Source organism: Meles meles, chromosome 1 (assembly GCF_922984935.1).
Source record: "Meles meles chromosome 1, mMelMel3.1 paternal haplotype, whole genome shotgun sequence".
Taxonomy (NCBI): Eukaryota; Metazoa; Chordata; class Mammalia; order Carnivora; family Mustelidae; genus Meles; species Meles meles.
Genome location: NC_060066.1, coordinates 136,294,580 through 136,309,298, shown reverse-complemented (window position 1 = coordinate 136,309,298; position 14,719 = coordinate 136,294,580). Strand labels below are relative to the sequence as shown.

At 34.9% G+C, this 14,719-nt stretch overlaps 1 protein-coding gene across 6 annotated transcripts in view; it reads right to left on the bottom strand.

The window, feature by feature from the left end:
• Window positions 1-14,719, bottom strand: part of ARHGAP29 (Rho GTPase activating protein 29) — a 75,005-nt gene that overhangs the window by 17,730 nt on the left and 42,556 nt on the right. For all 6 annotated transcript variants that reach the window (XM_046021791.1, XM_046021800.1, XM_046021766.1 and 3 more), the window contains 4 exons: window positions 14,259-14,369; window positions 14,071-14,151; window positions 13,680-13,868; window positions 12,809-12,946 (listed from right to left, as the gene is read on the bottom strand). In XM_046021791.1, coding sequence (XP_045877747.1) covers window positions 12,809-12,946; window positions 13,680-13,868; window positions 14,071-14,151; window positions 14,259-14,369 — 519 coding nt within the window. The remainder of the gene's footprint in view (window positions 1-12,808; window positions 12,947-13,679; window positions 13,869-14,070; window positions 14,152-14,258; window positions 14,370-14,719) is intronic.

Genomic DNA, 14,719 nt, shown 5'->3' with positions numbered 1-14,719 from the left:
AATAATTAGGCATTATCTTGAATCTATCCAAAATATATTATCCCACTGAGTTTCTACAAATGCCTACATATACTACTATTCCTACTACTCATAGTAATAGTAGCAATTTTTAACAGATAGCAAGTGCCTGCAAATGTGCCAAATCCATTCTGAGAGTTGCACATGAATGAACTAATTTGGTGTTCTCAGAAACCCAGGCTTGAGTATATTATGGCAAATAAATAGATGAGATCCCAGTCCTCACAAAATTTATGTTCTCCTGAAGGTGAAGTAAAAGAGAGCATCCAGGTGAGCAATGTGAATAAATTCTGTAGATAAGATAATTTCTGGTATTGAAAACTTCTATAAATACTATATAAGACTGTCAAGTTATGGAATATGAGCTGGGATGCATTTGCACTTTAGCCAAGCCTCTCTGAACAGGTCACACCTGAACTGAGACCTGATGTAAGAAAGAGCCAATGCAAAGTTTCAGGGAGAAACCCAATCCAGAAAAAAGGAAGAGGTAGTACAGAGATCCCAGAGCAAAAGTGAGTGAGAAAGAGCTTGCCAGGCTCAAAAAACACTTGAAAGGTCAATATGGCTGAAGCCTTGTCCAAAGAGGTGAAGTTTTGGTTTGAGATACCAGAAAGAGGAGGCATTTAAACCGAAGTAAGGACTCTGAATTTAAGTACAATGGGAAGCCAATGGAGGGTTTTAAAGGGTGTTAAGAGCTATCACAGAATTTATGTTATAAAACGCCACTCTGGCTTCCAGGTGAGCAGTGTGAATAAATGCCAAATTTCAATCGGCTTAATATTATTTCAAAGACTGCCATGTTTCCTCTTCATTTCTCTTGTTACAACAGATAATCTGCTGAACTTCTGATTAGCCTCTGAGACCTTTCCAAGGTAGACAGGCATTCCCAAAGGATAAGTAAGACTCAGCACAAGTAGTATTTGAAAAGTGCACATAAAAGAATAGTTTATATGTGTTATAACTCTCTCAAGGAACAAAGGAAATTCAAATGGCAGATGGTAAAGTTTAAGTCCTGCAACTGGCTATGATGAGAAAATTCCCCAGTTAATGGTAAACTGAACTTACTCTCTTGATCCTAAAGGTAACTGTACATTTTTTGTACTTTTTAATAAGCTTTATGAATCTAGTTAAAAACACCAATAATTTAAAAAGCCAAATGAATATACTGGCATCATCAATTCATCTGCTGAATATTTGTTTCTGGGTACTTATTAATAATAAAAACTTAAGGTGTTATATATATGGGTAGTCCAATCTTAAAATCTGGTTTCCCTAAATTATTCAGCCTTCTCACTTGCCTAACAGAAACAGTAAAGAGTGAACCCCATGGGGTAGATCCTGCAGGACTTGCTGGGGATCTTACCTGGGGTGGCTCACAGGTACCTCAAAAATCATTCTGCCTCTAGATTTTTTTGTGCCCCAATCTGCAACCCAAGTCAGGAACTTAAGACTCTTCTTCTAGTCCTCTAATTAGCACAGTGATCTAAGTGCCTCCTAAAGGGGAAATGACCAAATGTATAGTAATAGAAAGTGTGATTAGCCAAGGTCATACTGTAATTCTGTTTGCTTTCTGGAACTGTTCCCTCTAGCACACAGGACTTCAAACTAGATCTATCCCCAGCTTTCATCACCTACAGCAAATTTTTAGTTCCTCCAATGGCACTTGGATTAGTACAAATATTTATGATAGCTGTTCAGAGAGAATTTGAATTTCAAATAATGGGGAAAATTTCTTTCATATAAAATAGCAATAATCTAAATTCGGCTCAGTATAATTCTCTATCCTATATTATTTTAAAGATAAACTTTTTTTGAATGTACTCTAAAACAAAACAAAACTCTTGCTCTAATTCTTCCCATTTTTCAAAGCCCATTGATTTGGTTAGGTCTTTAGTGACTGACCTGGTCATTTCTTCTTCCTCTCAGTAATGTAATTATAATCTTTATCCCTGACCCTTCAATACTTCATAATTCAAGACAATTTTAGATATTCAGAAGTAATCCTCAATGTCCATGATATAACTCACAATTTTCCTAGGATATAAATGTGATATGTGTATCTTCCGGTAAATAGTGAGAGAACCTGAGTGTCTAGAATCTTTGTACCTCAAATAATTTTGCTTTTTCAGCAATCAATATGTGATATGTCCTAGAATGAAAATAAAAATTTTTTAAAAACAATTTGAGATGATGTTGAAAATAAGTCACCAAAACCCCTAAGTTCTGCTTTTGATGGAGAAGAAAACATAAAGAAGGGCACACCTTGATGGCTCAGTCAGTTAAATGTCTGCCTTCAGCTCAGGTTATGACCTTAAGAGTCCTAGAGCTAACTCCCGCATCAGGTTCCCTGCTCAGCAGGGAGTCTGCTTGTCCCTCTTCTCTGCCTGCCGCTCCCCCTGCTTTTGCTCTCTCCCAGATAAATAAATTTTAAAAATCTTATATAAAAAGAAAGAAAACTTAAAGAAATCTGAGAAAGTCATTGTTCTTACCTAGAAAAGAATATCTATATTCAAGAAATGAAATGCTGGATTTGATATCTGTTTGGATCTGCATGTGAATAAATGCTAGACAGAACTAAACTTAATTAAAGGTTCAAAAGAACTTTAGCTAATATGAACTTTTATTCACAAATATATACACAGAGCACCTCTATTAGCTGTCTCTATACATTACATGCTGTAAAGTTTTTCATAAGTTTGGGGATTTGTCCAAGTTTGAGAGACCTTAACCTCAAAGTCTATTTCATACACTGATAGGTATTACTCTCCAATTTTTCAGATGTGTTCATTCTCTCTTCCTAAATATATGTTAATCTCCTTGAAAGCAGGTATCTATCTTACATTTATCTACACAGTGAGCATCAATAAATATATATACGTTACATACAAAATCAAGTTACCTCTTATTTATATCACATCAAATTAAAGGAAATCATAATTACTGGATCACCAAACAGCATCATTTTTAAGAGGTATGTAGACAAGATTACACCTTGTAAGAGAGCTTAAAACCATGTTATATGAAAAAAAAATCAGATTTGGGGGTGTGTAGTCTGGAAAGAACATTCAGGAAAGGAAGGTAATAATTGTCTTTAAACAGCTAAAGTGTTATTTTGTAGAAAAGGGATTATAAGAATATGGTATAACTTGAAAGGTCCACAAGAAACAGATTTCCTTTGAGCTCAATATAAAAATTATATTAATTTTGGAGTTGTCACACCCAGGCTAAATAACCGTTCGGCAAGAGCACGGTATTTAAGAGCACAGGTTCTGAAGTCATTCAATCAAGATCTACCCTAGCTTTATAATTTACATGCTGGGTGACCTTGATCAAGTTATTTGTAACTTCTCTAGGCAAACCCTTCATAAAAAGCTAATGTACAGGGACGCCTGGGTGGCTCAGTGGGTTAAGCCTCTTCCTTCAGCTCAGGTCATGATCTCAGGGTCCTGGGATCGAGCCCCACATCGGTCTCTCTGCTCAGCGGGGAGCCTGCTTCCCCCTCTCTCTCTACTTGCCTCTCTATCTACTTGTGATCTCTCTATATATACCAAATAAATAAAATCTTAAAAAAAAAAAAGCTAATGTACAAATGAATCACGTGGGGGATTCTTGTTCAAAATGCGGATTCTGATTCCAAAAGTCTGAGTTGAAACCCAAGATTCTGCATTCTTCTTAGGCTCCCAGTGTAAGGATGTGTCGGGCCCAAGGACCATGTTTTGAGAAGACAGGTTTTCTAAACTTTAGTTTCTTTACCAATAAGATGGAGCTAAAAACAGTTGTATTTACCTAATGGGATTGTATGAGAATGAAATAAGTTAATGTAAACAAAGAACTTAGTACACTGGCAGGTACATATCAATCTTAGCTCTCATGAGCTATTGTCTGAGGTGAACAGGGCTTGTCAAGTGTAAAGGTTGGCCTAAGTAACTCATAATGTAATTTCGGATCCTGGGATTTTTTATAATTCTTTTAAATCATTTTGCTAAAATTGGCTCTTTAAATTAATCACACATTAATCAGAATTCGGTAAACAAATGAGATATAATTTTTTTAAATTTTATTATTATTATTTTTTTAAATTATTCGACAGAGATCTCAAGTAGTTGGAGAGGCAGGCAGAGAGCGAGAGAGGAGGAAGCAGACTTCCCGATGAGCAGAGAGCCCGATGCAGGGCTTGATCCCAGGACCCTGGGACCATGACCTGAGCCAAAGGCAGACGCTTAACCCACTGAGCCACCCAGATGCCCCGATGAGATACAATTTTAAATACTAAGGAACATTTTATGGAGACTTTCTGATTCAAATGGAATAGGCTTACCCCCCCAGTTTCCCACCGAATTCTCAACTTTCTGAGAACACTGGAAAATAAATGGCAGCAGGCAGATTGTGGAAAGAAACAACAAATTAAGGTATGAGCAATCCAGGGGTATGCTTCCTGTTATTTTTTTTGCAACTATTTCCCAGGCAGTATTGAACTCCAATTCAAAGACATGTGACTGAAAGAGTTTGGGCGGGGGACTCTCTGGTTTCTTTTCTCTATTTTCTCTTGTCCTCCAGCCCCAAAGCAAGTACCAGGCACTAAACTGTGGTGCTGTGGCACTGATGGCAGTAGCAGCCAAACAGACATCTGTAACTTTGAGGGGAAATCTTCTCTAGGACCAGATAAACTGGATCTAAAGAGTGAGGGGTCTAAAATTCCTATTGTATTATGTCTTTATCCTTTCCTTCCTTGGCCCTCAATAGCAGCAGAGTAGGTTAGCTAAGTTTCACAGCTAGAAGACTTGGAAGGGACTCCTTAGGAGCTGTAGAGTGAACATAACTTGATCAAGCGCCTGCTAAAATTTAAAAAAAATCAACATTCAGTATAGGTTAGAAAGACGACCCTGAGTCACATAAAGTAATACAGAAAAGTCCAAAATACCATCCAAAATTACTTGCTACATGATGGACCAGGAAATCTCATCAACACGCAAGAGAAAAGACAATAAACAGACACTAACCCTTAGATGACTCACCTTTTTGGGTTATCGGATAAAGACTTTAAAGCAGCTATTATGACAGTCTAAATACAAAAGAGCAAATAATCTTAAAACATGGGAAGACTGAAGTCAAAGCACGGAAATGGAAGATATAAAAAAGAAACAGAAAAATAAAATATCTCAAACAAAAAAATTTACTGTTTTGACTGTATAGGAAAATAGAGATAACAAAGGAAAGACAGTGAACTTGAAGACAGATCAATAGAACAACAATCGAGAGAAAAGGTTATGGGGGGGAAAAAGACACCTCCCTCACCAACCCGTAGAATAAAAACAAAGGTCTAATATTTGAGTCACTGGAGTCTTAGAGCAACAGGACAGAGTGCTATAAAAATTTTTTGAAGAAACAATAGCTGAAAACTTCCCAAATATTACAAGAGTCAAACCTGCAGATTTAAGCAGCTCAGGAAACACCGAGCAATAAATTCAACAAAATTCACACCCAAGTAAACTGTAATCAAAATGTTGAAAACCAAAGACAAAGAAAAAAATCTTGCAAGCAAAAAACAAAACACCCACAACACATTCCACACTGAGGAAGCAATAATTCAAATGACTATGGATTTCTCATTAGAAACACAGAAACCAGAAGGACATTTTTAAAGTGTTGAAGAAAAGAACAAAATTCTTTATCAGATAGAATGTCCTTTGGGAATAAAGATGAAATAAAGACATTCTCAGATGAAATACAGAATTCACCACCAGAAGACCTGCTAAAACTGAAATGCTAAAGGAAGTTCTTTAGAAAAGAGAGAAATGATATCAAAGGGAAAGAACCTTAGAAATGGAAGAGTAGAAACAGCAATAGTAAATATCTGGTAATTTAAAAAGATGACCTCTCTTTTCTAAAACAAATGACTTTTGAAAACAAAAATTATAAATTGTCTGGTGAGGTTTTCGAGGTATATAGATAGAACATGCACATACCAACTACAACTCAAAATAAGTAAAAAGGACTTATATGGTGAGACTATGTGGTTTCTACATTCCATCTAAAGGGGTAAAATGTTAGTTCTAAATAGGCCAGTGAAAAGTTTTTATAAATATAGTCCTAGTGCAACCATTAAAACAAACAAACAAACAAACAAAAACCCTGTAAAAAGACATACAGTCAAAAGCCCAGGAAATTAAAATGTAGATAATAAAATGCAAATAAGCACATTAGGTAAATTAAAATGTAACTCTAACACATAAATAAAAATAGATTAAATTAAATCTGTAATATAAATTATATATAATTCTAAAAAATTATCAAATTATCCAATATAAGGCAGCAAAAGGGAAACAAATGAAGGAAAACATAAGGTACAAACAGAAAAAGAGAAAAGTAGGCCTAATTCTGAACATACATTTTCATTAAATATAAACTGCCTAAATATTTAACTTTAAAAGATAGAGATTATCAAAACAGATTTAAAAAAAAATCAACATGGAACTATACGTTATGTAAGAAATTCACTTTAGGGCGTCTGGGTGGCTCAGTGGGTTAAGCCTCTGCCTCTGGCTTAGGTCATGATCTCAGGGTCCTGGGATCGAACCCCGTATTGGGCTCTCTACTCAGTGGGGAGTCTGCTTCCTCCCTCTCTCTGTCTGCCTCTCTGCCTACTTGTGATCTCTGTCAAATATACAAAATCTTAAAAAAAAAAAAGAAATTCACTTTAAATATGATGATAAAACTCAAAGTAGAAGAATGGGAAAAAATATACCATAATAAAAATAATAGAAAGAAAACTGAAATAGCTATATCAGTATTAAATAAAGACTAAAAAGCAATAAAAATGGCCAGGATTAAAAAAGACATTTCATAAGGCTAAAAGGATCAATTCACCAAGAATATGTAGCAATTATTACACAAGCAAATGAGTTTCAAAATTCATAAAACAAAAACTGATAGAATTAAAAATATACAATATGTTGAAGACTTCAGAACTCCTTTCTCTGAATAAACTGGTTACCAGAGGGGAAATGGGTAGAAGGTGGGTTAAAAAGGTGAATGGGATTAAGGAATATACTTGTTGTGATGAACACTGGGTGTTGTATGGAAGTGCTGATTCACTATGCTGTACACCTGAAACTGATATTACACTGTATGTTAATTAACTGGAATTTAAATAAAAACTTAAAAGAACTCCTTGTTTCACTGTAGTTGATGGAAGAAAAAAGTAAATCATCAAGGATATAGAAGAAATAAATAGCACCATAAACCAACAATAACCAATTGACATTTACAAAGTACCCCAGCCAACAAGAGCAGAACAGACTTTTTTTTTTTTTTCAAGATTTTATTTATTTATTTGACAGAGAGAGTGATCACAAGTAGGCAGAGGCAGGCAGAGAGAAAGGAGGAAGCAGGCTCCCTGCTGAGCAGAGAGCCCGATGCGGGGCTCGATCCCAGGACCCTGAGATCATGACCTGAGCCGAAGGCAGCGGATTAATCCACTGAGCCACCCAGGCGCCCCAGAACAGACGTTTTTAAAAGTGTATGCATGAAATGTTCCATGATAGACCATATGCTGAACCACAAAACAAACCATAACAAATCTAAGAAAATTGAAAGTATATAAAATATTTCTCTCATCATAACAGAATTAAACTAGAAATCAGTATCAGGAATTTAACCAGAAAATTCTCAAATACTTGGAAATTGAACAATCAGTTTCTATAATATCCATAGGTCAAAGATGAAGTCTCAAGGGAAATTAGGAAATATTTTATATTGTACAAAAATAGAAATATAAAATTCAAAATTTGTGGGATATAGATAAGCAGTGCTTAGAGAGAAATTTCGGTGATTAAATATTTATATTAAAAAAGCAGGGAGGTCTCGGGGCACCTGGTTGGCTCAGTCGGTGAAGCATCTGCCTTCAGCTCAGGTCATGATCCCAGGTTCCTGAGATCAAGCCCCACATCACACTTCCTGCTTATCAAAAGAGTCCGCTTCTCCCTCTCCTTCTACCCCTGCTTATAGTCTCTTTCTCTTACTCACTCTCTCAAAAAAATAAATAAATAAAATCTTAGGGGGGAAAAAAAAGAAAACAAAAAGCAGGGAGGTCTCAATGAACAATCTAAGCTTCCACCATTAAGAAACTAAAAAGAAAAGGAAAATAAACCCAAAGCAAGCAGAAATAAAAATTTAAAAATAACAATAGAGAAACCAATGAAAATTAAAAGCTAGTTCTTTGAAAAAGTCAGTAAAATTAATAAATCTCTATCTAGCCAGACTAACCAGAGAGCGAAAGAGAGAAGGTACAAATTACCAATATCAGGAATCCAAGAGAGGATATCAGTACAGCCTACTGAGTCACTGAAGGATAAAGAAAAACTATGAACAACTCTGTGCACATAAATTAGACAACTGGGACGAAGGCACATGAAAGCTACTACCAAAATTCACCCAAAAAGAAATAATTAGCTCAAATAGGCTTATTCTCAAAAGAAATTCAATACATAGTAAAAATTCTTCCAAAAATGAAAACCCCAAGCCCAGATGCTTTCACCAGGGAACGCTATCAAACAACTGAAGAAATAACACCAATTTTACACAATCTCTTCCACAATACTGACAGGAAAGAACATCTCCCCACTCATTTTATAAGGCCAGAATTACCCTGATATTAAACTGGATAAAGATAGTATAAGAAAAAAAAAAAAAACACACCAATGTCTTTTATTAACAGAGAATAAAAAGAAAAAAATACTCAACAAAATATTAGCGAATCAAATCCAGCAATATATAAAGGAACAATGCCATCACAACCAAAAGCAGCTTATCCAGGAATGCAAGACGAGATCGGCACTCAAACATTAATGCAATCCATCATATTAATAGACTACAAAAGAAAAACTGTATTATCACATCAATCAAATGATGTGGGGGAAAAAATCACTTGATAAATTCAATATCTTTTTTTTAAAAAAGTAGACACAATTATAAATGTTTATAATAATGTACTAGTAAAAATTGCATCTTAAATCCCATAAATTGTAGTTATATATTATTTGTTCTAAAGATGTTCCTCTATCATATTTAGGTATACATGACATAGTATATAGTGTGTAAATTTAGTACTAAAGAATATATGGACATATATATTCAGTTATATACTGAAGCAGACAGTTTTGCTAGCTTGTGCTGCAATAACAAACAACCCCAAAGTTCTCAGCAGTGGAAAAAAAAATCCAACATCTTTATCATAAAACTGTCAGGAAACTAGAAAAAGGGGAAATTCCTTATCTGAGAAACGGCATCATCAAAAATCATTTAGTTATCATCATATGTAATGGTGAAAGACTAAGTGCTCTGCTCTTAAAGTCCAGAATAGAACAAACACATCTTTTCTCACCCAGTCGTATTCAATAATGAACCGGAAGCTCTAGCCAGAGCAGAAATAAAAAGAAGAAAGAGGAATACAGATTGGAAAGGAAGAAATAAAACTGTCTCTATTTGTAGATAACATGACTTTCTATGTAGAAAACCCCAATGATTCTACAAAAAAAGTTCTAGAACATTTAGTTTTAGCAAGTTTGCAAGATACAAGGTTAACATACAAAAATCACTTGTATTCCTAAATACTAATACTAATACTAAATACTAATAAAACTGAATTTCAGTTCAGATTGAACTGAAATCTGAAATTAAAGAAATATGTGTGCACAGATACACATAAATTATATGTGGTATGTATTTATCTATTGATTTATCTGTATGTCACGTTCACAATAGCTGCCCACATAAATGCATACATACAGAGGTTTAAATGTAACAAATCATGTGAAAATGTTTTATGTTGAAAACTACAAAGTGCTGATTTAAAAAATATCATGTATCTAGAAATCAGCTGGGAGAAATCAGAGAGGGAGACAAACCACGAGAGACTGGACTCAGAAACAAACTGAGGGTTTTGGAGGGAAGGGGGTTGGGAGTTGGGTGAGGCTGGTGGTGGTATTATGGAGGGCACATATTGCATGGAACACCGGGTGTAGTGCATAAACAATGAATTCTGGAACACTGAAAAGAAATGAAATGACAAAGGGGCGCCTGGGTGGCTCAGTGGGTTAAAGCCTCTGCCTTCGGCTCAGGTCATGATCCCAGGGTCCTGGGATCGAGCCCCACATTGGGCTCTCTGCTCCGCAGGGAGCCCGCTTCCTCCTCTCTCTCTGCCTGCCTCTCTGCCTACTTGTGATCTCTCTCTGTCAAATAAATAAATATCTTTAAAAAAAAAAAGAAATGAAATGACAAAAATATCAGTATCTAAAAAAATGGAGAGACATACTATATTCATGGATTGAACAACTTTCTCTATAGAGTTAAGATGCTACATATGTAGTTAATTCTTCCCGTCTGATCTAAGATTTAACTCAATTTCAATTAGAATGTTTGCAGGATTTGTTTGTAGATACCACAACTGATTCCAATGCTTTTATGGCCAAAGGATCTTAAATACTCAAAACAATTCTGGAAAAAAAAAGTTGAAGATTCACACTATCTGATTTTAAGACTTGCTATAAAACAGTAATCAACACAGTAGTAGAGTTTGGACATGACAAGCACATATACCCATGGAACAGAAGAGAAAATCTAGAAATTGACCTATAAAAATATGGTCAATTGATTTTTGACCAAGATGCAAAGACAAATCAATGGAGATGGCACAATGTTTTCAACAAATGGCACTGAAACAAGTGGACACCTGTATTAATAATGTTTTTTATTTTTTGTATTTTATAATGTTTTGACATCTTAAAAAGTTTTCTGGGTGAGGAGAGTCTGCTCCTTCCAGGGCTAATCAATTCTTAGCATAGGGGTGGGGAGTAGTGGGGTAATGTCTTTCATATGCTACCTGAACAACCTCATTATCTAATTCTCACACACCAAGTTGTTACTCTCTCCTGCTCTAAATCATCCCGGGGCCAGGTACTAAGCAAAGAGAGACCATCAAACTAGCCAATCCTATACTGCTTTTCCTTCCCCACCTTGTTTTCCCCTTGGAAACCCCAATAAGGCTTTCCCCTCACTCCTGTCTCTTCTTCACCAAACCTGGTACTTCTGTGGCCCTACATGGTACAGCACATTCCCTTCCCTTGGGAAATATAAGTAAGCAATTCATCTTTCAGTAACATTGACCTCTCCATGTCAGCATTAAGTCACCTCCATAAATTAAAATCCCACAGGCATAATTTTAACACAACATCTATAAGCAAAAAATGAACCTTAATGTATACTTCACATCTTATATAAAAGCTACATCAAAACAGATCATACATCAATGTTAAACTATAAAAATTTTAGTAGAAAACATAGAAGTCTCTGTGACTCTGAAACTCTCTTAGAAAAATGTGAAAAGCATGACACATAAAAGAAGAAATTGATAAGTTAGATTCCATCAAAATTATAACCTTTTGTTCCCTGAAACAAACTGCTAAAAGAATAAAAAGTTTCAGACTGGAAGACAAAATGTGCAAGCTCAATAATAAGGAAACAACTCAATTTTTAAAAATGGCAAAATACAGACTGCAAATAAGTCCTTGAAAAGATGCTCAATATCATTAGTCACTCCAGAAACACAAATTAAAACAACTACCACTACACACATATTAGAACAGTTAAAATTTAACAACAACCGACAAGTATTGTCAAGGATGCAGAACAATCAGAACTCTCATATATTACTGGTTAGAATGAAAATGTTATGGCCATTCTGGAAAACAATTTGTCAATTACTTATGAAGTTAAACAGACATTTACCATAACATCCAGTAATCTCACTTCTAGGAGCTTACCCTAGAAATATGAAAACTTATATTCACACAAAAACCTAGAGATAAATATTCATAGCAGTTGAATTATATTCACAATATAATATGTGAATTATATTCACAATTACTCAAAATTGGAAACAACATAGATGTTCTAACTGATGAATGGATAAGCACTATGGTACATTCATATAATGGAATACTATTCAGCAATAGAAAGAAATGAACTTTTGATACAGGCATAACATTGAAGAATCTCAAAGATACTATGCTGAGTACAAAAAGTCTCCAAGTCACATAGGATTCCATTTATATGACACTCTGGAAAAGATCAAGCTATAAAGACAGAGAACATACCAATACTTGCCAGGGGCTAGGGGTGGGGAGAGAGTCTGACTACAAAGGGGCAGCATGAGTAAACTTTTTTGGAGTGGTGGAATTCTTCTGAATCCTGATTGTGATGGTGCTGGCTACACAAATTTATACGTGTTAAAACTTGTGAAATGTACATCAAAAAAAAGGTATTTTATATATAAACTTTTTATACAAGTCATTTTAAAGAGGCAAATGAAAACCTTTGAGGGCAGAATGCTTTTTTTTTTCCTAAATAAATTCCCAAGTTCAATTTTAATATTTAGTTTACTCAAATTCTAAAGAATAGATCTCATAGTGCTGACAGAAGTTTCAACAATCAAATCCATTTTGTCAACCAAGCCAAGAAAGACAGTGGCTTAGAGGCAATTTCAAACTCTCAGACTTTAATTTTAATTGGACAAATCACTAATCCACTGGGTAGGGGACAAGAAAAAAAATGTAACTCAAACCATTTACCACTATTTAAAGGCTGCAAGTCAGTTTTCCAAACTCTAAATGTTTCATTAATTTTAGAAATTAAATCCCTGAAGAATCATGACTCATTAAGCACCCTTTTCCCTTCTGCAGTTATTTAGACACTTTTTGCCCCTGGCCTTCCAAATACTGAACAAAATACTTACAGCTTTAAGGGTAAGATCACACTGAAAAACAAGTTTCTGGAGTTGTGTTAAAATTTCTCTTTTGGTATTTTCCAGATCATTTCTTCTCTCTTCAACATTTGTCACACAAACTTTGTAGAGTTCATTTGCTTCTTCTACCTTCAAGAATATCACAGAAAAAAAACAACACTGATCACTAGAATTTATATTTTAAAACAAATACTTATCATAATAAAACTCAATGGAAATAATTGAAAAGAATTTTTGCATAAAAATTATTAACTAGTCTGTTTTAAATAGAATATTTCTAAAGAGAACAATCTGTCTGGTCAGCAACTCAAAGGCACTTGACTTTAATGGATAGTCAAGTAGGATTTACAATTAGTATACTGTCCACAAAATGAATGCCTAATTCAATTTAACAGCCTTTTCTATTTTTCATTTTCTATATAATCTTACAGGTTCCATCAAATTATATTTTATAAGCAATATAAAGCTCCAGCCTAGCTTTGCTATCAGGTACTAGAACTAGCACACACATAAATCCAGTTGCCTAAAAGGTGAACTTCCTGAACAACTGCTGCCTTCTCTAAGATACTTTTTCAAAAACAAAATCAAATATTTGAAAGATAAGCAAAAATCTCTTAGCATACTGGTTCTCAAAGTGTGGATCCCGATCACCAACAGCAGCAGCACCACGTGGAAACCTGTTAGAAGCACAGGCTGTTGGGGGCCAGCCCTGGAGCTACTGAATCGGATATCCTGGATGTGTGGCCCAGTAACCTGTTTTAACAAGCCCTCCAGGCAATCCTGATGCATGCTAACACTTGAGAACGAAAGCCTTAGCAGATTATTGCTAACTGAACTTGCAAATAACAACAAAGATGATTACTTTTTGAAGAGCCTCCTCCTCCAACCTTCGCTTTTTTTCTAGCTGCTTGTTGAGATTTTTTACCGATCCACCACTCGAGCACAGATGCTCCTCTTCTGCACGAAACATGGAAGATTTTGCCTTTTCATACTCATCTTGACGTTGCATGCATAACAATTTTGCCTTTTTAAGAGCAGTCTCTGTTTCCAGCTATATAGGGGAAAAAAAGTATTAAATACAGAATAAGAAACAAACCCTAATGTATAAGTTTCATTAGAATATTCAACAAAATAGTTAAAATAGCATTTTAGAAAAACTACAAAGGAATGCATCTCTAGGGTAGATGCTTACATACTAGAGATGACTTCAGATGTTCACAAGTAGGTAAATGAAACTCCATTATAATACTCACCATCTTATTCTGTTCCTGTTTCCAAAGTTCTTTTATTTCTTTCCTTTGTTTTTCCATTTCATTTTTCCTCCCAAGTAGAGGCTGTCAAGGGTATTTTAAAATAAGAAAGAAAAAAAAAAAAGCTGTTTTCTAAAGCTATGCTGTTATTTAAAAAAAAAAAAAAGTGTATTATACATAGAAATTTTTACCTGCACAAATTTGTTGGCTTGAAGAGCTGCAATTGTTTGTTGTAAAAGGCGACTGTTCTTTATATCATTAAGAAGAGCACTGGTAAACAGACTCTGCAGTGGCATAAACTCCTAGAATTTAAAATTGAAAAGTAAATTATCCACTGGAAATAGTACTAGAGTTCTAGACCCCCCCAACTATTCTCTTCAGAGGGAGAAATTTTAAGTTTAGACATTTTTCTGCAGACAGATGACTAGTCATAAAGATGAGTATATGAGAAAGATACTGAAGAATATTAATTATAAAACTAGGTAGGCAAGACTAGTGGCTAACAAAACAATCAACACTTGTATAAAATTGTGAATACTCCAATTTTTTTCATAATGGGTCTCCATGTTAAGTTTAAGGCTTTTATTTCACTCAGCACTAGCATCTCACTTCTTCCCTGTATTTAGTATACACGTCTCTGACTTCACAAGGT